Source organism: Dipteris shenzhenensis, chromosome 32, assembly GCF_047967505.1.
Source record: "Dipteris shenzhenensis isolate YYH24624 ecotype China chromosome 32, Dip_SZ_1.0, whole genome shotgun sequence".
Classification (NCBI taxonomy): domain Eukaryota; kingdom Viridiplantae; phylum Streptophyta; class Polypodiopsida; order Gleicheniales; family Dipteridaceae; genus Dipteris; species Dipteris shenzhenensis.
Window position 1 is genome coordinate 5,371,787 of NC_141627.1, and position 26,067 is coordinate 5,397,853.

The 26,067-nt window shown below is 48.8% G+C and overlaps 1 protein-coding gene across 2 annotated transcripts in view; it reads left to right on the forward strand.

Annotated features, from left to right (window-relative positions):
- The window catches only part of LOC147880222 (nudix hydrolase 15, mitochondrial-like), an 85,125-nt gene that overhangs the window by 20,911 nt on the left and 38,147 nt on the right, over nucleotides 1-26,067 (forward strand). For both annotated transcript variants that reach the window (XM_087370693.1, XM_087370692.1), the window contains exons 2-3: nucleotides 19,671-19,813; nucleotides 19,910-20,029. In XM_087370693.1, the coding sequence (XP_087226819.1) occupies nucleotides 19,671-19,813; nucleotides 19,910-20,029 (263 nt within the window). The remainder of the gene's footprint in view (nucleotides 1-19,670; nucleotides 19,814-19,909; nucleotides 20,030-26,067) is intronic.

The window sequence follows — 26,067 nt, forward strand, 5'->3', positions numbered from 1 at the left end:
CAGGTGTCGTGCCCAGCAGGTCATACACTGTCTGGCAGAATTGCAATGTTAGAGGATGCCTTGCAACAGATTTTAGCGCAGCAGTTACAAACAAATGTAGGGCAGTCTGAGCTCAAGAAAATGGTGCATAGTATGTCTGCCAGACCATCTCGTGAGGAGAAAGGTAAATCTCCGATGGAACCGGAGTCCAGTGTTCGTACGGTCGAGCCTAGGAGGGCTAAGTTGCCTAATATTGCCAAATACAGGCCAGAAAAGTATTCTGGTCGGATGTCTGACCGTAGTTCCGATATCATTGAGACCTGGTTACACCAATGGGACGAGGCCTTCGCCATTTGTGAAATCAGGAATGATATGAAGAAAATCCATGAGGCCACCCATATGTTTAATGAGGCAGCGGATAGGTGGTGGATAAAACAATAGAAAGATGAAGTAGCATCCACTACTTGGGAGGGGTTTAAAAAGGAATTTAGAAAACACTTCCTACCTCCTGAGGAAGCATCCCGAGCTTGGGATCAGTATCGAAACCTTCGTTAGAGAAATTTATCAGTGGCGGAATACACTGATAAGTTCAGAGAAAGTGTAATGAAGGTTGATGAACCCCTACATCAGTCAATCCAAGTAAAAGATTTTATCTTTGGATTGAATGATCGAATTAAGATGGAAGTTCGGGCTAAGTATGCGAACACGCTAGATGAAGCAATTGCCATAGCCCTGAACTATGGGGATGCAAAAGGGAACAGACCAAGTGGGTTTGTGCAGGTTGGGACTCAGTATGGATACTCGAAGAAAACTGGGTTTAAGAAGAAGTGGATTAGCAAAGGGAGTGCCTCACAGCCTAGTGGTCAAGCCAAGCAGGTGAAACCAGTTGAGACTCCTAAATCAAGTACCACCATTGGAATGAAAAGAAAAGTAACACCAATGGCAGCCCGGGCTTGGTCGAAGTCTTCTTTGAACCCAGAGCAAAGGGAAAAAGTGAGGGGAGAAGGCTCGTGTTTTGGATGCCTTCAGCCTCATCAGTGGAAAGATTGTCCACGAAATAAAGATCGTCGGATGGCTGAGATGGTGGTCTTAGAATGCGAGGTGGAAATGGAGGGAAGTCCCAGAGCAGAACAGATGTTGATTCAGCTAGCGGGATCTTCTCAAAGGTTAGTATCTTTTTTGTTATGTGTGTCTGTTGCTAAGTTAGTAACTAGTGCACCTGATAATATCCTGTCAAAGCCCGCAGCAACGGGGTATACAGCCTTTAATGATATGGAGTTAATTAAGATGAAAGGGCAAGTAGCTAATCATGAGGTCATTGTGTTGTTTGACTCAGCGTCGACGCACCAAGCTTGTAAAGAGGCTGAAACTAAAGACCAGCCTATCTGACTATGCACATACAGTCAGGATGGCAGACGGAAGTTCAACTGAAGTATGGAATCAAAGGGTTACCCAGTTGGAGCTTCGAATTCAGGACTATGTTGAGAAGCTTGATTTTGAAATGACTAAGCTTGCTCATGCAGACATAGCCCTGGGTAAGGCTTGGCATTCTATGAAGAATCCAGCCATAGATTGAAAAAAGCACATTTATCAATTCGAGATGAATGATGTGCTGTATGTCTTACGAGGTAAAAAGGATATACCTCAAGGACCGTTGGTTTCCATGATCGAAATTCGAAAAGCTCAAGAAGAGTTTTGTTTCTTTGTATAGCATCGGTAGAGCCGGTTGATGATTCTTCGGCTAGCACTGATGTTGCCCAAAATGAAGAGATGGCCAAGCTAGCTGATCAAATAGCAAAGGAGTTCTCTGATCGTTTTAGGGATGAGCTACCTTATGGGTTACCTCCAGAGCGGAATGTTTAGCATAAGATTGAACTAATCTCGGGGGCAGAACCTGTAAAATTGAAATAGACCTCCCTATAGATTGAGTTTTACCGAAGAAGAGAAGGTGCGAAGACAACTAGAAGAATACCTTAAGTTGGGGCAGATTCAACCAAGTTTCTCACCTTTTGCTTCGCCAGTGATATTAAAGAAGAAGAAAGATGATACTTTTCGTCTCTGTATAGATTACAGAGCATTGAATAATATCACTATTAAGCACAGGTATCCGATGGCTCGGATCGATGATTTGCTAGATGCATTACATGGGGCCGTAATTTTCAGTAAGAGAGATCTTAAGTGTGGCTACCATCAAATCTGTATTAGAGCAGAGGATGTGCATAAAACTGCTTTTAGAAGCAGGTTTGGACATTATGAGTTTTTGGTAATGCCCTTTGGACTTACCAATGCTCTAGCTACATTCGTCATGCTTATGAACGATTTACTACGTCCGTATATCGGAAAGTTTGTAGTACATTTTATTGACGATATTCTGGTATTCAGTAAAAGGATTACTGAGCATCATGAATACTTAAGAATAGTGTTTAGTACTTTGAGGAAAGCCAGTGTTTATGTAAATAAAAAGAAAACTATACTGTGTATGGTAAGACTTGAATATTTAGGATTCATAATTATTCCTGAGGAGGTAGAAATGGATCCAAAGAAAGTGGCTGTGATACTGACTTGGCCAATCCCTCAGAGTTTGACCGCTTTGCAATCATTCTTGGGATTTGTCCAATTTTATCGAAGGCATATCAAAGGATATTCCGAAATAGTATCGCCATTGACTGATCTGACCTCAGATAAAGTACCTTTTATATGGGGGCAAAAGCAACAGGAAAGTTTTAACACCATAAAACAAGCTGTGGTCTCAGGACCGGTGTTAAAAAAAGTTGATACCTAGAAACGGTTTTTCCTTGAAACCGATGCAAGTGGCATTGCGGTAGGAGCAGTTCTCCTCCAAGAGGGAAGGCCAGTAGCTTTTAAAAGCAAGAAGCTTTCTCCCTCTCAACAAAATTGGCCAACTCATGAATTAGAGTTGTATGCTGTTGTCCATGCTCTGAAAACATGGAGACATTATTTGTATGGGTCAGAGTTTTATGTTGATGTTGATCACGATACTCTGAAACGTTTTAGTAAACAACCTGACTTGAGAGGCCGCCCAGCTAGGTGGGCATAACTCATGCAGGAGTTTAATTTGACGATTCGGTACCGAAGAGAGAAGGATAATAAAGTTGCTGATGCGTTGTCACGCATTATGCATAATATGAGTTTCACGGTATTAGAGAGTGCTCTAATGACTGAGATTAGAGAAACTCAAAAGGTGGACGAGTTCGTCCAGAGCCTTTGGCCTAAGGCTCATGTGTTCAAACCCGGGGAAAAGGATGTCCTGGCATCCAGAAAAGGCCAAACTTATGCAAGATATGCCATAAGGGATGGTATGCTGAAAAGAAATGGCAAGGTAGTAGTACCTAATCAGAATGATCTCAGGTAGAGAGTCATTCAACAATGCCATGATAACCCATGTGCGAGACATCTAGGAGTCAAGAAGACATATGATCTCGTGAAGCGAGATTTCTTTTGGCCAAAGATGAAAAAGCATATTCATGAATATGTGACACATTGTTTTTCCTGTTAGGTAAGTAAGCTAGAGTGGGTGAAGCCACCTGGACTTTTACAGCCCTTGGAGATACCACTAGGTAAGTGGGAGAGCATTTCCATGGACTTTATTGTAGGTCTGCCTATGACACAAGGTGGATATGATTCTATCCTTGTGGTGGTTGATCGTCTTACCAAGATGGCTCACTTCATTCCAACTAGAGAATCTGTTAGTGTCCCGCAAGTGGCGGATTTGTTTATTAGACATATATTTCGTTTGCATGGATTACCCTAATCCATAGTGTCAGACAGGGATGTCAAATTTACCGGTCATTTTTGGACTGCGGTATTTGAGACACTAAGGACTGAGTTGGGAATGAGTAGTGGGGATCATCTAGAAACGGATGGTCAGATGGAAAGAATCAACCAAATTTCAGAGGATATGCTTAGAGCATATGTGTCATTGAGGCAACATACATGGGACAAGTGGTTGCCATTGTTAGAATTTGCCTACAATGATAGAAAACATTCCTCTACAGGGTTCAGTCCGTTTGAGCTGAACTATGGTTATAGGCCAACGAATCCAACTATAGTTGGAATACCTCAGAAAGTGTCTAGTGCCGCGAACTTTGTGGTTCAGATGCAGGAGATGCTAGCACTTGCGAGAGCTAACATCCGCCAAGCTATGGATAGAGCTAAGACGTATGCGGATGAAAACCGATCTGCTAGAGAATTTAAGGAAGGAGAAAAAGTTTTTCTCAGAGTTCCTTCGCACTCTAAGTCTTTGACTGCAGGAGAGTGTGCTAAGTTATCACCTCGATATTGTGGGCCATGGTTAATTCTAAAAAGAATAGGCAAGGTAGCCTATAAATTAAAATTGCCATAGGGTTGTAAGGTGTACCCAGTGTTTCATGTTTCTTGTTTAAAGAAAATTTTGCATACAGGTGACTCACTAATCGAGGGTGTTGTTTTGTTTGAGGAGATAGAGGATAATGCAAGACGCAAACCAACAGAATCCTGGACCGAGGAACAATGCAAGTGCGCAATCGGAAGATACCCACGGTGTTGGTTGCATGGCATGGTCTACCTCTATCAGAAGCTACCTGGGAGTCCGTATACCAGTTACGGAGAGCGTTCTCAGACTTCATCATCGAGGACGCTGATGCTTGAAGAGAAAAGGAATGTTACGATCAAGTCGAGGTAACATGACTAGGAAGGGTCAGTCGACATTTTCCTTTAAAGGATCAATGTTTGTACTATATTTGTTTGGGCTTCATATAAATGATCAAAAAGGAATAAAGGTCAAGGTCCTTGGTGAGGGTGACATGGCACTAGACTAGGTGGATCTAAGGCTAAGGGACCTAAATGCATTAAATGTGCCTAGGGGCAAATGGTTTCATAGATATCCCAAGAGAGGGGTAAATGATGCATTAAGGAAGGACCCTAATTTGTAGACATGTGGCATACTAGATCCATCTAGGGAGTTTTGGGACTCGTTGGGCATAAGCAAGCAAAAAGAGCTTTCACGTAATCTGATTTGAATTTTTGACAGCTTGCTACCACCGAGGTTGGCTGGGAGGTTATTGAATGTGCCTGCACCCGTGAATCGACGTAACAGTTTAGGAGCAAACAGATTTTAGTGTAAAAGGTTGAGACGTCAGTAGACGTGTGGGTCATTCTGAAGGATTTGTATGAGACAGACAACACATCCCGGATCTTGCTTCTTCAGCATCAGCTCTACAACCTTGATATGGACGAGGGAGATTCGGTACATGGCCGCTTGACAAAGGTCAAGGTGGTGAGGGACCAACTGGCATCAGTTGGTCAGAAGTTGGACTCGTGCCATTTGGCCTTGATGGTATTGAGAAGGCTACCTCGGAGCTTCAAAAGCTTTGTTACGACTGTGACAGGAGGACAGAGGACCAAACCTTTGACTTTTGAGGAGTTGGGTCCATTACTGTGACAGGAAGAAGCTAGGGAGAAGCTCTATAACAATGACAAAGATGACAAGGCGTTGCTGGCGAAGGATTACGGTGGCAAATGTAAGGGCAAGGCTAACAGTGGCAAGTCCAAGAAAGGTGACTTTGACGACAAGGACACTTCCAAGAGGAAGCAGAAGAAGAAGTGCTTCTACTGTGACACGCCATGTCACTTTGTGAAGGACTACAGAAAGAAGAAGGCGGATCAGAAAAATAGGAAGGAGTCCGACTCAGATTCAGAGGGTGATATAAAAGCCAAAGCAAGTGTGGTAATTGAAGAGTTGTTCTTGGTGACATCTCTGTGTGTTACTGAGGTCAGATATGCTGACCTAGAAACCACAGTGATGATGTCTGACATTGAGATGTGGGTCGACGAGGAGTCAGAGACCTTTGTGAAGGTGAAGGACAGCATGGAGTGCTTGGTATCTTCTAGGTGCGTGGCTGTTGATACTGACACGAGGGTGGATTCCATGGAGTGCCCTGGGGTTTCATGTTCAGATGGATGCTGTACTTTAGAAGGGGGTAGTCCAGGATTACACAGGGTATTGGTATGTGCCTTGATGAGGTGCATGGTTTGCTTTCAGAGCAAGCACACTGGCAGTACGACGATCTGGTATGTACTTTATGTTCTTCATTTGAGCCTTTATAGCATGTTGTGGAGAGAATCTGCCCTTCATTTGTCTCAGGTAATGCGAGATTGGAAGGAATTGGCCTTATTCGAAGGTAGAAGGGGAAGTGAGGGTGCTTCTTCAAATCTCGGACACAGATTGCTAGAAGGTGATGGACAAGGTGTACTGAAGCCAGAAGAGTACCTGCTTGAGAACTCAGTGAGAGTTCGTGGTCCAAGTTATTTGGAGATATTCATTTGTTGTGGACCTTGCCAAAGAAAGGACGGGTTGAAACAGACCCTCAGAGCATGGTGCCTGGAAGACTCCAGGTTGTTCACTCATTACAAGGGGGACAACTAGAAGATCGTGGCATCTCGATTGCTTGAGTTCGAAGGCGGGAACGTGACTGAAGGTGGTGGTGCCAGGAGGTGCTACTAGAGATGGACCTGTGTTACAGGATGGTGTGCGCAAGCGAAACCAGAGTCAGAGGAGCAAGAGCCATTGGATGAAAAGCTAGGAAAAAAATTTCACACCGAAATGTGTTAGAGGACTACGACCAGGGGGTTACTGGAGCATGGTCATCGATGTGTTGGCATTGGGTTGATATGTGTTGGTGAGAGGTAAGCCTCCATATGAGGAGAGCGTGGGGGAGGGAGACCTACTAGGGCATGATGTGCCCAAGACAAAAGAAAGAGAGGGGGCTGCCACATGGGGAGCACCTCACATCAAAGAAGAGAAAGCTATGAACCCAGGAGGCAAGGAATGTGGGTAGATGTGTGCCCTACAGCAGGTGGCGGGGCAGCACAAGAGCCTGGCAGAGGCGCAAAACATGGCGGCTGTCTACAGGCAGGGATGCAAGCAGTACAGCAGCATGGCGGATCTATGGGCAGGGATACGATCTGCAAGAAGGTCCTGAAGGTGGCCTGGCAGCAGCACAGGAGTTGCAGGGAAGGGAGGGGCTGCAGTGGGTGGGCCACATAGGCCAGCCCACAGCCCCATGCATAGAGGGGAGTGGGAGGGGGTTGGCACACAAAAGCAAGGGGGGGCTGGGCCTCCACTTCAAGGTAGGGAGCACACAGCCCTAGAGATGTGCCTACAGCCCAATAAAGAGGGGCCTGGGGGGTCGGTTTTATGGCAGACTGCTTGGCTATATTAGGGCAGGCCAGTGGCTATATTAGGGCAGGCCAGTCAGGTACTTCAAGGGGGCCTTTGGGCCTATAAAAGGAGGCATCCAGCCTCATTCTTAACATCCAGCAGTTCAGCCATCAGAGGAGCAGATGGGAGCAGCTTACCCTCATCCTTTGGCCTACAACCAGGAGTTAAAGGAGTGCTGGAGGTGCTGCTGCAGACTTAGCTCACAAGGCTGAACCCTAGGCTGCCTACCAGGGTAGCAGGGTGCTGAGATCTGGACAGAGAGTCTACATACGCTCGAGGTGGAGCACGCGGTCTTGGGTCTAGAGATAACCGGCGATAGGAGAAGGACCTTGTGGTACGATCAGAGGACCACACCATTGGTGGGTATCTCTTTTGTATTGTGTCCATAGCTTTGGACGGAAATATATTATTTTGGTGTCTTCTATATCTGGCTGGTTCATTGTCTATTGATGAGTCTGCACATCTATCCTATGTATGTAAGTTTAAGAAGTTTGTGATTCCACACCCCACACCACACTGTGTGAGCTGGTGGGCTATTCTATCAGTCTTCTGCTGTGCGTACCCTCTGTTGGTCCTTTTCTAACAGGAGACAACGGAGCACCATTGAGCAACTTGTCTCTGCCATAATCCTTGAATACCGCTAACGAAGATCCGATCAGTCAGTCTAACAGTTACCCGTTCTTTCTTGAAGGTGAGGCATGAACTTATTGATGCCCAAGATGCTGTAACGAAATCTGTAACAAAATTACTATTCAATGGCTGCATGCTTTTGGACTTTTTTCCACACAACTCCAGCAAGTTGCACATAATGTGAATATTAAAATTGGAATGACAAGCCCATTTAGCAACTTTGCCAATCGAACCTTTCTATACAAGGCACAGTTCCCACAATAAGATTTTCAGCCAGATGATAATTTTCCCATAAAACCTCCTGGTAAAGGAGCTACAACAAATTGCATTCTTGGGGTTGTCACACCTTGCAACACCACTACTTTGCCTTTGTGTGCACAGAGAGTCTTGACACTAAATTCCCCAAGAGATTTCATCCAATCGCATCCCATATCAATGTCCAAGGCAAAGATATCTCCTAAAATCATAGTCATGGGAGAGTTGGATTTCTGCATTTTAGCAACATAGCCTGCTAATCATGTGTTGTCATTGGCAATGGTAACTATTAAGTAATGGTCACTTTCTGTGGCTGCAAGCCTAGCTTTCTGCAGGGTCTTGGTGTTGAGGAAACTGTGTGCGCTCTTCCTCTCCACTGGTCTGGGTCATCTTGGTTAGTGGTATTTGAGGATTATGGTAGATGAGTTGCTTAATGGTGCTCAGCTGTGGTCAATATGGCATGTGTATTTAGAGCAATGGGTCAGCAGATGCACTTTAGGTTGCACGGGGCTAATACCTTTTGGGGGATGTGTGTCTTCTAAGTTCTGAGTACAACAATAACTTGGACAGTTCGCCCTTAACAGCCTGAATCAAATGGATATCAAATAGGATCCTGCATTGGCCCTTTTCATCCGATACTCGCTTTCGGTGCTACCAAAACAGGTTTAAGCAATGTGTTTGATTATTGTTTCGTTATGGATATGGACTTTGGTGTATCCAATGTTGGAAAACAGAGGTGGAGGTTGCTTGCTACAGCCAACACTCCCTGCACCGGAAGAATAATGAAAATGTCTGCCCAGAAACCACACATTGATAACTCAAATCTCACGTCGTTCCTTAATGTATGCAAATAACATAGGGAGAAAGAAAGAAAGAAACAAAGTTTATTCAAGTCTTTGGAAGACCAATGGAGCTACTAAACAAGCATTCACACCAATGCAAATGCAAAAAATGCAAAATGTCAGTACTAAATCCTAAGTACAACATAGTCATGTCGGTAGTCGACTATCTCATCATCATCATCATCATCACCATCAGGACATCAGGGTGGATGAGGCAATGGGGGCATGAAATTGGCGATAGATTGCTGTCGACCACCAAAGGTGCAGCCCTGGCATGTCTCCTGGTCATAGCTCTGCGTCTAACCAGGGCTACTGTGACCCCCGTCGGGCAGGACCCGACTCTAAACAGGGAGGGGATGTCGCCAAGTGTGATTTGTGTGTCAACCCCCTGTCTGAGCTATTGGGTCATAGGCTTTCGGGTCACGGTCATGTCGAGGCCTCGTCCCGTGGGTGTCCATGTGATCTGGCTGGAAAAACTCCGTGATAGAGCTCTGAGAGGGATCAGCCAAGGAAAAAGTCTACTTCTGTCTCCGTGCTCGAAGTATTCTCTCGCGGTGTCTGAGTACCTCATGAACGAAACCTGCCAAACATTGTTGGTCTGGGTAGGAGATGAATCGGGCCAAAATCCCATAGCTGTCTCTGTAGAGGCAGCAGAAACGCCCTCGGATCTCATAGTAAATAGGACACCTGAAGATGAAGTGCTTCTTTGTCTCAACCTCCTGCATGTCACAAAAAGTACATATGCGCCTCTCCTTGGGTAGTCGCTCTGCTCTACCGCTCTTGATATGAAGTCTATGTGAAGAGACCCGGAACTGCCCAAGAGAGATCCTTAGTGAGTGGGGTAAGTAAATCTGCGTGTACCCTGGTGGGTCAATGAAACCCTCCGCTGCAATATGTAAGAAGTGATCTTTGTAGAAGCTAAGCTTCACTCAAAGATCACTCTGTCCCAGCTAGGTCCGGAATGTGTGTAGCTGTAATAGATCCTCATAGATAACCTGGTTGACCTCGTGTGATAGGAGGGGAGAAAACGGAGCATCCATGCTGTACTGGAAGGGAGGTGGTCTGTCCATGTGGAGTCCCAGTCCCTCAAACCATCTCTCTGAGCATGCATAACTGAAACTGAGGCTGATGCTGAAGCTGAAACTGAGGCTGCCGCTGAAGCTGAAGATGAGGATGTAGCAGGGGCTGAGACTGAAGTTGAAGCTGAAGCTGAGGCTGAGGTGGACCCCACCTTTGCTTTGCTGTCAACTCCGAGTCCACTTCGGTTGTAACGTGCGTTCCCATCCTCGAGTTTCAGTTGCGTTTGTTTCTTGTTTTTGTTGTTGTCTTTCTTGGTGACTTTATCTGTATCTTTGCCACCTTTCCCCATTTCTTTTGATTGATCCTGTGTTTGGTGCAGGTCTTAGTGCAGGAGCCGGAGCGGGAGCATGAGCCCCCCCCCATGGCGGGAGGCACACCTAGTCCTGGGGGCTGAAAACAAAGAGGAAGTAAGAGGCTAGGGGAGAGGGGGAATTCGAGGCAAGAGGTTGGGGGAGACGCTAGGAGGGGGGGGTGGGGGGGGTCAGCCGATGAGGAGGCGATGGCGGGGAGTAGGAGAGCCCGACAGAGGGGGACTGAAGGGGGTTGCTGTGGGCGGGGAGCTGCAGCAGGCGGGGAGCTGCAGCCAAGTGGAGGGGCTGTAGGTTGAGGCGGAAGGGCTGCAGGTCGGGCGGGGGCAGCAGAGTGGGGGTAGCAGAGAGATGCAGAGAAAGAAAGAAAAAAGAAAGTTTATTAAAGTCTTCGGAAGACCGATGGGTCTATGAGATTGTGAATAACTTGATACAAACAAGCTATGGTGGTGGAGCTACTAAACAAGCATCCACACCAATGCAAAATGCAAAAAATGCAGAATGGCAGTACTGAGTCTTAAGTATAACATAGTCATGTCAATGGTCGATTATATATCAATCTCAGCATCATCATCATCAACATCATCATCATCATCATCAGCAGGACATTAGGATGGATGAGGCAATGGAGGCATGAAGTCGGCAATAGAGTGTTGTCGGCTACTCGAAGGTGCAGTCCTGGCATGTCTCCTAGTCATAGCTCTGCGTCTAATCAGGGCTACTGTGACCCCCGTCGGTCGGGCTCTGACTCTAAATAAGGAGGGGATGTCCCCGAGTGTGATCTGTGTGTCAACCCTCTGTCTGAGCTGTCGGGTCACAGGCTTCGAGTCTCGGTCATGTCGAGGCCTCGTCTCGTGGGGGGTCCATGTGATCTGGCTGAAAGAACTTTGTGATAGAGCTCTGAGAAAGATCAGCCGAGGAAGAAGTCTGCTCCTATCTCTGTGCTCGGAGTATCCTCTTGCGGTGTCTAAGTACCTCATGAATGAAACCTGTCAAACACCGCTGGTCTGGGTAGGAGAGGAAACGGGTCAAAATCCCATAGCTATCTGTGAAGAGGCAGTAGAAATGCCCTCGGATCTCATAGTAAACAGGACACCTGAAGATGAAATGCTCCTTTGTCTCAACCTCCTGCATGTCACATAGTGTGCACATGCGCCTCTCCCTGGGTAGTCGCTATGCTCTCCCGCTCTCGATACGAAGTTTGTGTGAAGAGACCCGGAACTGCCAAAGAGAGATCCTCAGCAAGTGGGGTAGGTGAATCTGCGTGTATCCTGGTGGGTCAATGAAACCCTCCGCTGTGATATGTAAGAAGTGATCTTTGTAGAAGCTAAGCTTCACTGGGAGTTCACTCGGTCCCAACCAGGTCCGAAATATGCATAGCTGTAATAGATCCTCACAGATAACCTGGTTGACCTCGTGTAATAGGAGGGGAGAAAACGGAGCATCCATGCTGTACTGGAAGGGAGGTAGTCTATCCATGTGGAGCCCCAGTCGCTCAAACCATCTCTCTGTGCGTGCATACCAGCACCTCTGGTCCCCTTCTACTGCAAGTGCCATAGAAGAGGACAAAGCTATCCATGGTAGCCTGCTACGCCCAGAGGTGTAATCCCCATACTCCTTGACTCGGTACAGATACGTGATGACTTGAAATGCAACATCTAGTTGTAAAGGGGGTGACCCAAACTCAGCGTGAATGATCTGGTGAGGAACGGATGGCTTACCACGAATCATCCGTGATAACATGAGAACCTGTTGCCGCTCCACACTAGCCCACTCTGTATCTGACAAGTCTAGCCCCCAACATGGACTGCCGTACATCCCCGCTGGGCGAACCAGGGAGTCAAAATGGCGTGCTTGCATCGCGGGTCTCATAGTGAAGATGGCTCCAGAAAAGATAACCCCAAGATAAGTGTATGATGAAACTACTTCAACAGGTGACCCATCAAATGTGAACTACTCTTGGCACATGATGGCTTGAGATGTATTGAAGATCATGACCTTGGTTTTACCCAGGTTGACCTTCAAATCATGAGACTCACAAAAGTACTGTAGTGCGTCAAGGTGTCTCTAGAGCCCCTTTGCTGAGGAAGACAAGAGAGCCACGTCATTTGTGTAGAGCAATATCCAGATCAGCGTGCCCGCAAGAGAGCAACCTACCCCCCCTTGTGTCTGCATCACTGTCTCGAGCTCGTCAATGTAGAGGCCAAACAAGGTAGGCGATAAAGAACACCCTTGTTTGACGTGCTCATGATCTCGTCTGTCCACCCGGATCCTGCCTGGATTCTGCCTGAAACTCTCTCGTAAAGTGCCATGATAGCTCAAATGATCTCCTGGTCATAACCCAAGTCTTGTTTTCGGCGTATGAGGTGGGCTCTCGGAACCGTGCCAAATGCCTTGCTGAAATCCACAAAGTAATAATAAACCCTTTGCTTCCATGCCCTCGCCTCCTCGATGATACATCTGAGTGTGAGAATGTGGTCCATGGTTCCATGATCATGCCGGAATCCAGCCTGTTGTGCTGCTCTAAGTCCTCGATACTCTGCAAATCTGCTAACTTGGGAATCAAGTACTGATGCATAAACCTTGGACATGACATCTCCAATCATAATGGTCCTATAGTTCTCCGGGCTCATGGGATCCCCTGCCTTGTGGATGGGTGAGATAGAGTTAATGGTCCAGGTGCGTGGAAACCCCAAACAAACAGCTTCATTAAAGAGCTTTGCTAAGATCGGGGCTAGGAGGTTAATCCCATATGCCATTATGAAGTTTCATTACGGCATCCTTTACCCCTCCTGTAGTGAAGAGGGTGCAGGATGTGGGGCGTGGCATGTGTGAGAGGTTAGGGACTGGCTGATTTGGGATGTCATAAAGTGTGCGTGCATAGTCAAACCAGATCTAAATGTCAGTGAGTGGTGAGGGGGACCGTCCTTCTAGAAATCTCCGCCAGAAGTCCTTAGAGTTGTTACTAAACAAAATGTTTAGTAGCTCCTCCTCGTTCCGACAAACGAAGTCTAGTTTCTTCCTCTGTACCAGTCAACAGTACTCGCGTGGCGTATTTGGTACACTCGGAAGACTGTTTTTATTTTCGAATCTGAGCTAACGGTGTAAAGCCTTACACTCATTACCGTACCAGCTATTACAGGGTATAGTCCGAGGGGGTGGTAGGCGGGTGGAGCGGGTGGTGTGGGGGAAAGCGTGAAGGGCAGCCTCGTGTAGTAGTGAGCGGGTGACCAGGGCAGCACGATCCTCTAAAAGGGGTATGAAGTCAATATAAGCGAGAAGTATGTATAGACGGCCAGAGTAAGTAGGTGAGTGATCACGGTCAAAGCGTATATCGTAGTAGGTGGAGTAAGAACTCAGTGGGGTGGAAGGTGCTATGCGAAGGGGAGTGGAGATGCTAAAGAAAAGATAGGTATGATCAGCCCCTGGATGGAGAGGGGCTACAGTGAAGTCAGTGATGCGATATGTGAAGGCAGGGGATCCCATGATGTAATCAACGCCGCTGGAGCCTCCCCCATGTGGAAAGCACGTGAAACCGCCTGAGGTGGGCCATCTGTCAAGACCATTATAGATAATGAGATCAAGCATCCTGCCGAGGTCTAATAGGGCTTGCCCTTAAGATGTGAATGGACCTCATCTGTCAGTCAAAACCCGCAGCATACCTGCCTCCTCAAGGTCACTGTCTTGCAGTAGAGTGGAATCATCCCTAAAGACGAGGAGTGGTACCTGACGGGCGCGTGTCCTCGCGTTGAAGTCCCCCACTAGGAGGAGTTCTCCGCTGCTAGAGAAGTCAATGATGGACTGATAAAGAGCAGCAAATGGAGATGTCTCATCCTCATCTCGGATATCTCTGGCAAAGTGGGAGGTCTCAAGGGGAAAGTAGCAAACAGCAACAAATAGATCCCGGTTGTCCATGTGCCCAATTCGGATCCAAAGAAAGGTGGAATGTGCATCTCTCTGCTCTACTGAAATGGTCCCCAAAAGTGTTTATCTGAAAAGGACTGCAACTCCACTTGAACCTTGAACTCCCGGTGTATCCCTCGTCTCATCTCTGTAGGCAGACTCCCATGTATATCCGCTGACTACTGGAAGTGGGCGCTCTGGACTTTGATGTGTCTTTGTATAAAAGACTGTCGTGACCTGTATAGGATTCCGAGAAGTTCCCTGGTTCTGACCATAAGGGTACCATTATAGTTCCAAATGGTGCAGGATAGGGTCTCGGATATCTGAATCTCATAGACCCTGCTTCCCTATGTAGGGGAGGGGGCAGGTGCCCTATGGGGGCCTGTAAGAAGTCGTCCCTCTCATACCAGTGCCCACTTCCCCTCCTTCCGGGCCTGATCCCGCTGCTGTAGCAAAGAGCGTTTCTCCTCATTCTGTAGAGGGGTGAGGTCCCCATCCATGGAGATCGTTGGCTGATCTTGAAGGACTGACTTGCGTCGTAGAGCTGAAAGTCATGCCTGAGTGTCATGGAACCGTATGATCAGGGGTTGCTCTCGGTTGGGGTCTCTCCCCACCTGCCATGCCCTCTCTATCCTGTGCTCAGCCACACCTAGAGTAGTGGATGAAAGCAGTCGCAGTTGCCATCGGTGTAGGCTCAGTTCATGGGATCCCACGTACTCTGATGTTGAGAGCTTACTAGCTCTCTGTTGTTGCTCGATGAGAATAGCTGAAACGGTTACCCTTGCGGGTTCCCGTTTGGCCACGCCAACCCATCTGGATGTCTCCTCAATAGCAGATTGCATGCTCGCAATCTGTGCCTCGACAACCGGGGTACTCCTTGGGACTGTGTGTATGGCTGTGACCTCCTGCCGGAGTTGCAGGATATCTTGTTTGAGTCCTTGAATGAGACCAGCCTGCTCCTGTATGATGCGGCTCTGCTCCTGGTTGAAGCGGACCTGCTCCTGTGCGAATTGAGTCAGCTCCATCTCGCGCTTACGGAAACTATGTATCTCCATGAGCAAGGTCTCCTAGGCCTTTGGTGTATCAGCCCACCCGTGTCCTAGCTGAAACTGTGATGGCTATGGCATGAAAGTGTGGGGCTGAGTCCAGAAGCTGGACGATGATTGGGTGAACTGGGTGAGGTATGGAGATGACAGTGGAATGGATGAGGCAGTCCCAATGGGATGTGGGAGTGTGGGCTGACTGAGAGGGAGAGGGGATAGTGAAGTGTAATGCGGAGTAGTGTATGACACCTCTGAAGTAGGTGTCATAAGTGGTGCGAGAGCTGTAACAGGAGAGGAAGGGAAGGAAACAACCGGTGCCACGGGCATAAGTATGTCATTGATAGTGGGGCTGTAGATGTAGCTGGGGATGTGGGGCTGTAGCTGAAACTAGTGCTGAAGTGTAAGCTGAAGTCGAAAGTGAGGATGTAGAGGGAGTTGAGACTGGAACTAGAGCTGAGATTGAAGTGGGGGCTGAAGTCGAAGTAGAGATAGAGGGAGCTGAGGCTGGAACTGAAACTGAAACTGAAACTGAAACTGAAGCGGGGGCTGAAGTCAAAGTAGAGATAAAGGCTGAAGCTGAGGCTGAGGTGGGTCCTGCCTTTGCTTTGCTGTCTACCCCGGTCCACTTTGGTTGTGACGTGTGTTCACATCCTCAAGTTTCAGCGGTGTCGTTTGCTTTTTTTTGTTGTTGTTGTGGTCTTTCTTGGCTTAGTCCTCCATTTCTCTTGGACTGATTTGTGTCTTCTTTGCTGCAGGTCTTAGTGCCCCGGGAGCACCGGCTTCCCCCCCATGGCGGGAGGCACGCCCAGGGCGAGGGGGTGTAGTCGGAGGTGGCGAGGTGGAGAGGCAGCCGGAGGTGGGGAGGCTGAGGCGGCGCAAGAGGGAGGGGCGGGGAGCCTAGATGGAGAGCGGGCTGAGGCGGAGAGGGAGCAAGGAGGCTGAGGCGGAGAGGGGCGGAAGGCCTAGGCCTAGGCAAGGAGCCTAGGTGGAGGGAGGCTGCCAGCGGGAGGGGCAGCGCACAGCAGCAGTGGGAGGTGCAGCAGGAGCGGCAGCGGGAGCAGCAGCAGCAGCGCCAGCGGGCGGAGGAGCAGGTGGAGGAGCTGGCTGCGCGAAGGACAGGGCGGAGCTGGGGGGGAGCTGGAGCGGAACGGGGTGGAGGGGCAGCGAGCAGGGGCGGAGCGGGAGGGGCAGCGCCAGCGGGCGGGGTAGGAGCAGCAGGCAGGGTAGGAGCAGCGTGAGCAGAGCGGGCAGGAGCAGCGTGAGCAGGCAGAGAGAGAGACCACGGTCATGAATTGGTGCTCAGAGAGAGAGCTATTGAACTATGCTCATGAGAGTAGAAACAGTATATATTGATCCAAAGATGGACAAAACCTTGTGCAAAGGTGTGCACTGTGTGCCACCATTTCGCAGCAAGGTGCTGCCTAGATGTGGACTCCTGTCCCTACAAAAATGTTCTCCTACCTCCTTGCGGCACCTTTAAGACACTGTCAGCCTGTGTGCTCTCCTAGAGGCTGCGTAGTGATGCCTGCAAACAGTCCTACTTGCCGCTCCTTTGGACAGGCAATTGTGAGGCACTATTTGCTCCAGATCCTTGATTCCTCTGACCCTGCAATGTACTGCTCTTCATCCTTCAGAGGATCTGCAGGCTGGACTGCCTGTTGTGTGGCCTTTTCTGCTGCTTCAGAATGATGTGCAATGTGAGGCTCACCCACATTGGTTGCTGGCTCCTTGCTGCTCTCCTAGGCAGCCATACAAAGAGTGAATAGAAGTGTCCAGGGCTTTGGCCCCTGCCAACTAGCCAACACAGTCCACAGACTGGCCCAGATACAAACACGATGACTCCTGCCTGGCTGCCACATGGCAGCTGTACAGTCTGTGAACTGTTCTGGCTCTGGCCCAACCTGCCTTTGATTTGCTGCTGTCTCCTGCAGACACTTCTGTCTGTGCAGCCGTATAGTCTGCGTCTTGTTTTGGCTCTGCCCCGACCTGCAAATTCGCTCCGACTTGCTACTGTCTTTTGTGCAGAGTCTGCTGTCTGCAGACCTGCTCCAGCGTATAGTTCTGATCTGTCCCTGCTGATCTCGCATGATTGCCACTTGGCAGGTGCACACTGGCCCAGCCTTCCTTGCTGTACATGCTGCCCACATGGCAGCCTGCATCCTGCCCATGTGGCAGCCCTGCATCTCTCCTCAGATCTGCCCCTGTAGGCAGCCCCTTTCTCTGCCCAGGTGGTATATCTCCATCTACCTCCCCTATGTCCTCACTTGCGGGGTCATGGGTGGGGAGGTGACCCTGATAATCCCTTTGAACCCCAGGTCCTGCTCCTCCAATCGAGTCCCGTGCAAGATTTTCTCATAATAAGCCCCTGGGGCTTGTTTCAGCCCATGGAGTCTGCGTTCTTTATGTTCCTGACCAGGCATCTGACAACCACCAGGTTGACTCACATATACTTCTTCCTGCAAGTCCCCATGGAGTAAGGCTGTTTTAATATCCAACTGATGCACCTTCTGGCCGAAATGAGCAGCCAACGAAACAACCCGGTGGCCATCCTGGAAGTGGGGGCAAAGGTATAATCATAATCTATCCCCTTCTGCTGAGAATAGCCCTTGGCAACTAGCCTTGCCTTGTACCTATCAATGACACTATCAGATCATCTTTTAAATCTTGAGGCCCACTTTGTCCCAATAGCTTTCTTCCATATGGGCGAATCCACCAGTTCCCATGTATTGTTCTTCATGATAGAATCCTATTCTACCTGCATGGCCCTCATCTCATTGTCTTGAGCATCCTCAAAACCGATTGGTTCTTCTATATCATACACTGAACTCATCCAAGCTGTATCAGCAAAGTTTGCTCTACCTGTCCCTCTTGAGCGAGCCCTTGTTCTATTGGAGGGGCTGAAAAATCTGCTGTCCTGCAGAGTCTGTAACAACCATCTAGGGACTGTTCTAGCTTCCTACGAAGCACCCCTCTCTCCCCAAGTGCCTGTCTACAGCTGTCTATGAAACTCAGTCATGGACTGATCTGAGTTTTCTGCAAAAATCACATTTTTACTGACAAAAATCCTTCTTGTGTGAGGATTTTAGGGACAGTAAGCCTTGCTCACTGCTGTAGCCAATAATAATGCATTTGATTGCCTTATTGTCCAGCTTGCTTCTCAACTGACTAGGCATATGTGCATAGGCTACATAGCCAAACACCCTGAGGTCATCCACCTTGGGTTTTCTGTTATATCAAGCCTCAAAGGGAGTCACAGATTTCAAGGCCTTGGTGTGGCCTCTGCTCAAAACATTCGCTGCACTCATTGTTGTCTCCAACCAAAATCTGTGTGGCAATCTTTTCCCTCTAATCATGCATCTAGTCATTTCCATTAGAGACTTGTTCTTCTCAGCAACACCATTTTTGCTGAGATGTATAAGGGGCTGTACATTGATGCATAATCCCTCTTTCCTTCAAGAATTCTTTTTGATAACTAAGGTACACCTGAAGGGCTTTAAGTGAGTAATGAATTATTTTCCCATAACAGCCTTATGGTTGTTTTTATGAGTTTGGGCATGCTCCTCAATTCAGAGTTATTTTTTTGAGCTTAAATTGAAACTGAAATGTTTAAACTTTGCCAGCAAAGGAAACAAAGAAGATATTTATAGGTGGAGTTTATGGGTGATTTAGAGGCGTTTTCTTGGGGGGCAACAGGGTGTCTGGGAGGGAAGAGCAGCAGAGGGGTGGGAGCAACAGAGGGGTTTGGAAGAGTGAGAGTGAGGTGTTTGGGAGCAGCAATGAAGGGGCTAGAGGCGTAGTTAGCGGTTGGGAAGATGGCAACCCTACATCCAGCTGATAGTGTTCTACATTCTTGCACTCAAACACATGTAGTTGTACCTAGGCAAGGGCTTCTAGCACCAATTAAAAAAAGATCATCATCTTTAGCATTGGTAGAGAGTAGATACATGTCCAACAGCTGTTCAATGTCAGACACGAATTGGTGAACTTGTTTCTCATCCATTGAGCCTTGCGTTGAGCTTAATCCGAAGTAGTACAATGGGGTAGAAAACTACATTGTCTGTATTGATATTATAATAGTCCTTGCTATTTTTGGGGTAGCGTCTAAATGCCCGAAAATCAAATCTGGATGGTGTAAAATGCTTGGCAACAAGGAAAAATAGCTAGAAGGGAGGGGATATGCTTAAGTCCTGGTGGCAAATCCAAGGAATCTTCAGAACAAACATAGGATTCAATGGCATTGTTGGGAAAGGTTTTGCTTATCCAAGTATGCAGGGAAATTTATATTTTCCTTTTCGCTTCATGTAATCTCAAGTTCCTGTTGCTTTCTTTTCAACATGTTATGTGTCTGACTGAAGTTAAAGGTGGCCATGTTCAGTACTTGACAAGAATGAAAAATGGTGAAAATTTGCAGGTGAAGTTGCCTTGCCCGGCGGGAAAAGAGACAAGGAGGATGCAGATAATGCAGCCACTGCTCTAAGAGAAGCCCGTGAAGAGATTGGTTTGGATCCATCGCATGTCAGAATCGTGACATACCTCGAGCCTTTTCTGTCAAAGGTAGTAGGCTTGAGCACATGTTGTTTGCATTTTTATTTTTGTAGAACATTAGTTTGTATTGATCATTATTAATACAGGCTGTTATGTTCTTGACAGCATCTTCTAAGAGTCACTCCAGTGGTGGCTTTGTTACCTGATCACGGTCGATTGACAATTGCTCCAAATCCAAGTGAGGTTGATGCAGTTTTTGATGCACCGCTTGAGATGTTTCTCAAGGTACAGATCTATCAGATCCTGGCCTTTCTCAAGCTTACATTATCCTTTTTTGTGTCTTCTGGCAATGGATTGGTGATTTGAACACCTTTTCTGATTTCTTCATTGAGGCCTTTGTGCTCCTTGCTTGATTAAGTTTTCATCCCTCTAATTCACAATGCATGAATTAACAAAAATGAGAATTCAGTACAGGGTATAGGGGAGGGTTAGATAGATTCTTTGTCAGCCTCCCTGACAGTATTGCTCCAATGACCTATGTAGATGACCCCTGAACATGAGAGGTTTTACATCAAGTGTTTGCTGTCTGTATTTGGAAGTTGTATTCATGTGTTTGACATTGAAATCAATCGGCAATGAGCAGAGTTTTGATACTTCTATATGTGCTGAAGTTATGTAGGCCATGACACCTCAAAGCCTTCTCCTTTAGTGCTAGCCTTCGTCATGGCTGAGTTTGCCCTTCACCTCGGAGTGCCGACAAAAACTCAGTACGAAGACTTTGTATAAATGGATGCTCAAGTATGTGTGGGTGTGTGGATTTGTATGTGTGAGAGCATACTTTTGTACTATGGTCTACACCCACTTGTTTGGGGGGGAAGGGGTTCCTATCCTTCCGGAAGTGTTACCGGAGGCCAAAGGCCACTGGCGTGAGAAGCATGAGTTTTGCAATGCTCTAATGCAATGGATCGTGCAGAGCGCACCGTGCAGTAGTGTGCGAGTGTCGTATGCTATACTGCAGTGGACAACGACGTACGAGTGCACTATGCTAAATGACAATCACCGGTGAACTCCACAACATAAGCAAAATAAGAAAATCCTACACTGGTGAACAATCCCCATATCCGGAAGAGACAAGCGAGATGAGAAAGTGACCGAGTTGGCCAATGTACATATCACTGGACGTGTCCCCAGGTCACAAGTCGCAAGTCACAAGAATACACAAGTCGCAAATCAGCAGAATACACAGGTCTATCCCCATAGTAGACAAAAGGTGCACACAAGTCTCTCCACATTCTCTCCTTGGCGAGCTCGTAGCTCTAGCCTCTATCTCTCCTCACTCTCCTCCCTTTCGCTCCCCTCTCGAATGCCGAATCCCAATGCCGAATGCGAATGCCTCCCCTTCTCTCTCCCTTCTCCTTCATCCTCATCCCCCGCCTTGGAGGGTCCCTTCTTCGCTGAGAATTCCCCCTCTTTCTTCCCATTGGTCATCCTCTTATCTCCTTAGCTGTTGAGGATAGCCGTTGCGCCGCTGGCTCTCTTGATGGCTTCGGCGACTTCCTGACTCCCTGACTTGCCAGCCTGATGGTATAAATTCTCCATGTGCAGGTGAGCTGGTTCACCGCACCTCTTGATGGCTTCGGCGACTTTCTGACTCCCTGACTCGCCAGCCCGATGGTGTAAATTCTCCATGTGCAGGTGAGCTGGTTCACCGCACCACTGCACCACTGTATCACTGAACCACTGTGTAATATAAATACTCCTGACTGCTCCATGTGCTAAGCTCACTCTCCATGTGCGCAGCTCTTGATGAGATCACTTTGGACACGGTACTCCTGGTTGACCTGTGTCGGCCTGTGGTTGACCTGTGTCGACCTGTGGTTGACATGTGTCGACCTGTGGTTAACATGTGTCGACCGTTAACATGTGTCGACCTGTGGTTGACATGTGTCGACCTATGGTTGACAGCCTCGGACAGTACTCCTGGATGAACCCGTGTGATCGCGTGGCTAACTTGTGTTGACACATGGTCAACATGTGGTCAACAGATGTCGTCATGTGGTCAACGCCTGTCGACAGGTGGTCGTGTGATAAGGTAACAGTTTCCCCCGCCACTATCATTCACCGTCCCGGTGAATAGAAAGGTTGGACGATTCGTCAAAGAAAAATAAAGATGAACTTACAAACCATTGATATGGTGATGGAGTGGGAAAAAGAGTACAGACCATGTGGTTGGCCGTGGGAGTAATCCATGATTTGTATTAAGTGGAGATGTGAAAAATAAACTGCTGTATTACAAGGGACAGCATGGAAAATTGCAGAAAAAACTGAGTACACCTTGAGGTAAAACACTGATATTTACAGTGAGGGCCAAACAGCTTGGCAAAATCTAACAGTGCAGAAAAAAAAACTCAAACACCAACAGCCATCTATCAACTCTTCTATGAGATTACAGAGGGTGGTAAAGCTGCAGCCTGTTCCTCTGCCTTCTCCTCTTCTGCCTCCGTATTTGGCTCTGTGGCTTTTTGCGCATCCCTTTGCTCTGGCTCAGCAGGCATAGGTATCTGTGGATGGGGTGCTTCCTCCTCACACTCAAGCGTGTCCATCACATTTCTCAGATTTTCATACTTGTCTTTATATCGGTGGTATCGCCGGTAGTAATGATCCTTTTGCTCTTGCAAGGTGGACTGGGAAGTCTGGAGGGTGGCCAATTGCATCCGAAGAGCTGTGAATTCTTCCTCCATGGATGAACACTTGTTTTCCAATTCAGCCATTCTGGATTCTGATTTTTCTTTGGCAATCTCGGAGGAAGACAAGGACTCTTTTAACTTGGTAATCTCCTGGTGAAATCTGGTCACCTCGGTGACCTACTGGCTGTGCAAAGTTGCCAGGGCTGCAGCATGATGGCTGCGCAAAGATGTCATTGCTGCTTCCCATTCCTGCCTGTGACTATGGAGGCGATCCTCAAGGGCAGCCTTCTGAATATTCCAAGCGATGTCACGCTCATGTATTGCTGAGTCCTTCTCTTTCTGCCACCTTTCCTCCTGTTGTCGAAGTGTTACGCTAGTGGCGCGCTGCTGGGCTGCCTGAGCTCTCTCGAATTCTAACTTTAAATGTTGCTGTTGAGAGAGGAGCTTATGAGCATAACCTGTGGAATTGAAGACCGCTGTCCCAAGCTGTGTGAAGGTGTCATCCATGATACGCTGAGCAAGGTGCAGGGACCTTTTCATCCACGCATACCTGTCGCTGTAATTCATCCTGTCCGCCAAATTAATGACGTCCCCCAATTCCTCAAACATGTCAGGAAGAGCTCCCTCTTCCTCGGTTGACAGGTTTCCTGTAGGTGCCAATTTGTCCAAGTGCACAAAACATGTCGGGGCCCTGGAGAGCTTTTTGTTCTGTGCGAGGCAGTCCTGCAAGGGAATGGTGAAGATTTGAGTGAGATCCTCCTCTTCCCCACATACTGGTGAGCGTTTTTTGTGAAGGACAGATAGTAGTTGGCTGTAATCTTCATTCTGTTTTTCCACCAGGGAAATATTTGAAAGAGGGGGGCCCGATGAAGCAGCCATGTAAGCTGTGAACATATCATTCTCATGAAGGGGTGGGCAATCCACAGATTTGGGCAGAATCCCTCCCTCAAATACCTCCTCTGAGGCTGAAGTGGCCGATGGAGTATCTCCGCGAGAGGGGCTCCCACTCCCGTCTCCAGTCCTGTCTCTGCCTGGGGAGGCTGAAATGTGAAGTACACCCTGGGATGACATCTCCTGAGAAAGCCCATGGGAGTGGGAGTCGGGTCCCAGGCTAAGATTCAGGTCCAATACCTGGTCCAAAACATGGTCAGAGGTCGCCTGAACTGTGGTGATGACTGCATCGGTGAAAGTGGTAGGGGGTGAAGACGAAACAGCTGCAGTCCTGCGTAACAATACACCTGTCGAGGAAGTCCCGGGTACAACAGTCGTCGTCACGGGTACAACAGGAGGTGTACCTGGTGCAATCCCTCCCATGGAAAGTCTGGAGATCGTTGGAGAAGCCTGGACAAGTGTGACTGATGGAGAGGCAAGTCCTGGCACGGGCACGACTGATGGAGATACAAGACATGTCACTGATGGTAACGCTGTGGCACCGGTAACAGAATATTCTGAAGAAGCTCCGGTGCAGACTTCATGAGGTGGCGCTCGCCGAGGTGTCCTCCTGAGCGAAAGAGGAGAAGAGGCAGTCCCGGGAGAAGGAACACTAGAAGTGACAGTAAACGATGTGGAAAAGGGGGTGATAGAAGGGGAGAGAGATGATGAAGGGAGGCGACTTGTGACAATGGAAGGAGGGTTGGCCTTCCACTGATGAAGTAAGAAGGTGAGGTGGGGCCCACAAGTACAGGTATATGTGCCCCGACGCTTGCGAACTGTGTTACGAAAGGCAGAGTAGAAGAGTGGGGCGAAATCATAGGGAGTGACTGAGAGAATGGAGTCTAAGGCAGAATGGATCGCCTTGGTGATGAAGAAGTGGCCTGGGGCAGAGTAGAAGTGTGTGAACAAATACCTCGCTAGAAGTGCCTCTCGGCTGTTTTCCTCGAGAACTTTCTTGCACTCATGTCCTCTGCGATGAGTTTTACAGGTAGACAAGAAGGACAGGAATGTGGGTGAGCCAGTGTGAGGGGGCAAAAAGGGAAGTGTGGGAAGACGGAGATATGTGGATACGAGACTAGGAGTGAACATGTGACGGGAATTCAAGAATCCGAATGTGTCTGTTGCAAAGTCATAAGACTGAATGAACGCAGTACACATTTGGACGTCCACCTGGGGAAGTGTGACATCATCAAACTCCATGAGAGACATGCGGGCTATCTCATCAGGTGACAAGATGCTAGACAGCTTGAGTGTGGGATCGAGGAAAGGTTTGAAAACCACCCGAATGATTGAGGAGGATGAAGCTGGGGGTGGAAGATCACAAGCCGTACTTTGTGGGGCCAAATCACCGCCACCGTTACTGTGACCGCTGTGCCCACTCGATGCCTTGGATGGTGTTTTGATTGTACCTGTGGGGGGCAGATAGTCAGAGCCTCCATGATCTGAATCAGAGGAACTCGAAAAGGGGGATAGCTCCTCATCCGATATGACAGTGATCCTGTCGGAGGGAGGTGAATCTGCAACTGCTCGAGGTCGTTTCGAAGTGCTTTGTGGTGTAGACCCGGCACCCAGTTCATCAGTGGTGCGCTTGCCAAGTGATGCCATGGAAGATGGTCCCGATCCTGTCGTGTGGCCTGCTCGAGCCCGATGGAAGTCAGCGAATAAAGTATCGCGGGGTAATCTGGGTTTGTACTTGTGGCGAGAGGCACGGGTAGGCATGAACGATGGTGTCGTATGAAGAGGAAAAGAGTACGGAGGGGGTGTCGATGTCGAGGTCTGGAGAGGCAACGAGGAAGGAGGAGGTGTTGAGGTCGAGGTTAAGCCCGGAATCTGCTACGAGAGAATACTTTAGCAGATCCACCAGTGCAGGCCCATGCTTCGATGGAGAGGAAAAGAGTGAGGAAGGGGTGTCGGTGGAGAGGGAGAGTAAAAGGACGGATGTAGACTAGGGGGGAGGAGGGGGGCTGGAGCTAGGAGGGGAGAGGGGGAGATGCAGAGGGTGTAGGGAGGAGAAGGGGGGAGAGCTGCGCAGGAGAGGGGGACGTAGGCAGGTAGAGGGAGAGGGGGGGAGGGGCTGTGCAGAAGAGGGGGGGGGGGGGCAGGGTGGCGGGTAGAGGGAGAAAGGGGGGGGCTGTTGCCCAGGAGAGGGGGAGAGGGGCAGGGTGGTGGGTAAAGGGAGAAAGGGGGGGGGGCTGTTGCGCAGGAGAGGGGGGAGGGCAGGTAGAGGGAGAGGAGGGAGGGGCTGTTGCGCAGGAGAGGGGGGGGAGGGCAGGTAGAGGGAGAGGAGGGAGGTGCTACGCAGGAAGGAGGGGGAGAAGCAGGGTGGTGAGGAGAGGAAGAGAGGGGGGGGCTGTTGCGCAGGAGGGGAGGGGGCAGGTAGAGGGAGAGGAGGGAGGTGCTGCGCAGGAAGGAGGGGGAGAAGCAGGGTGGTGAGGAGAGGAAGAGAGGGGGGCTGGAGCTGTTGCGCAGGAGGGGAGGGGGCAGGTAGAGGGAGAGGAGGGAGGTGCTGCGCAGGAAGGAGGGGGAGAAGCAGGGTGGTGAGGAGAGGAAGAGAGGGGGGGGCTGTTGCGCAGGAGGGGAGGGGGCAGGTAGAGGGAGAGGAGGGAGGTGCTGCGCAGGAAGGAGGGGGAGAAGCAGGGTGGTGAGGAGAGGAAGAGAGGGGGGCTGGAGCTGTTGTGCAGGAGGGGAGGGGGCAGGTAGGGG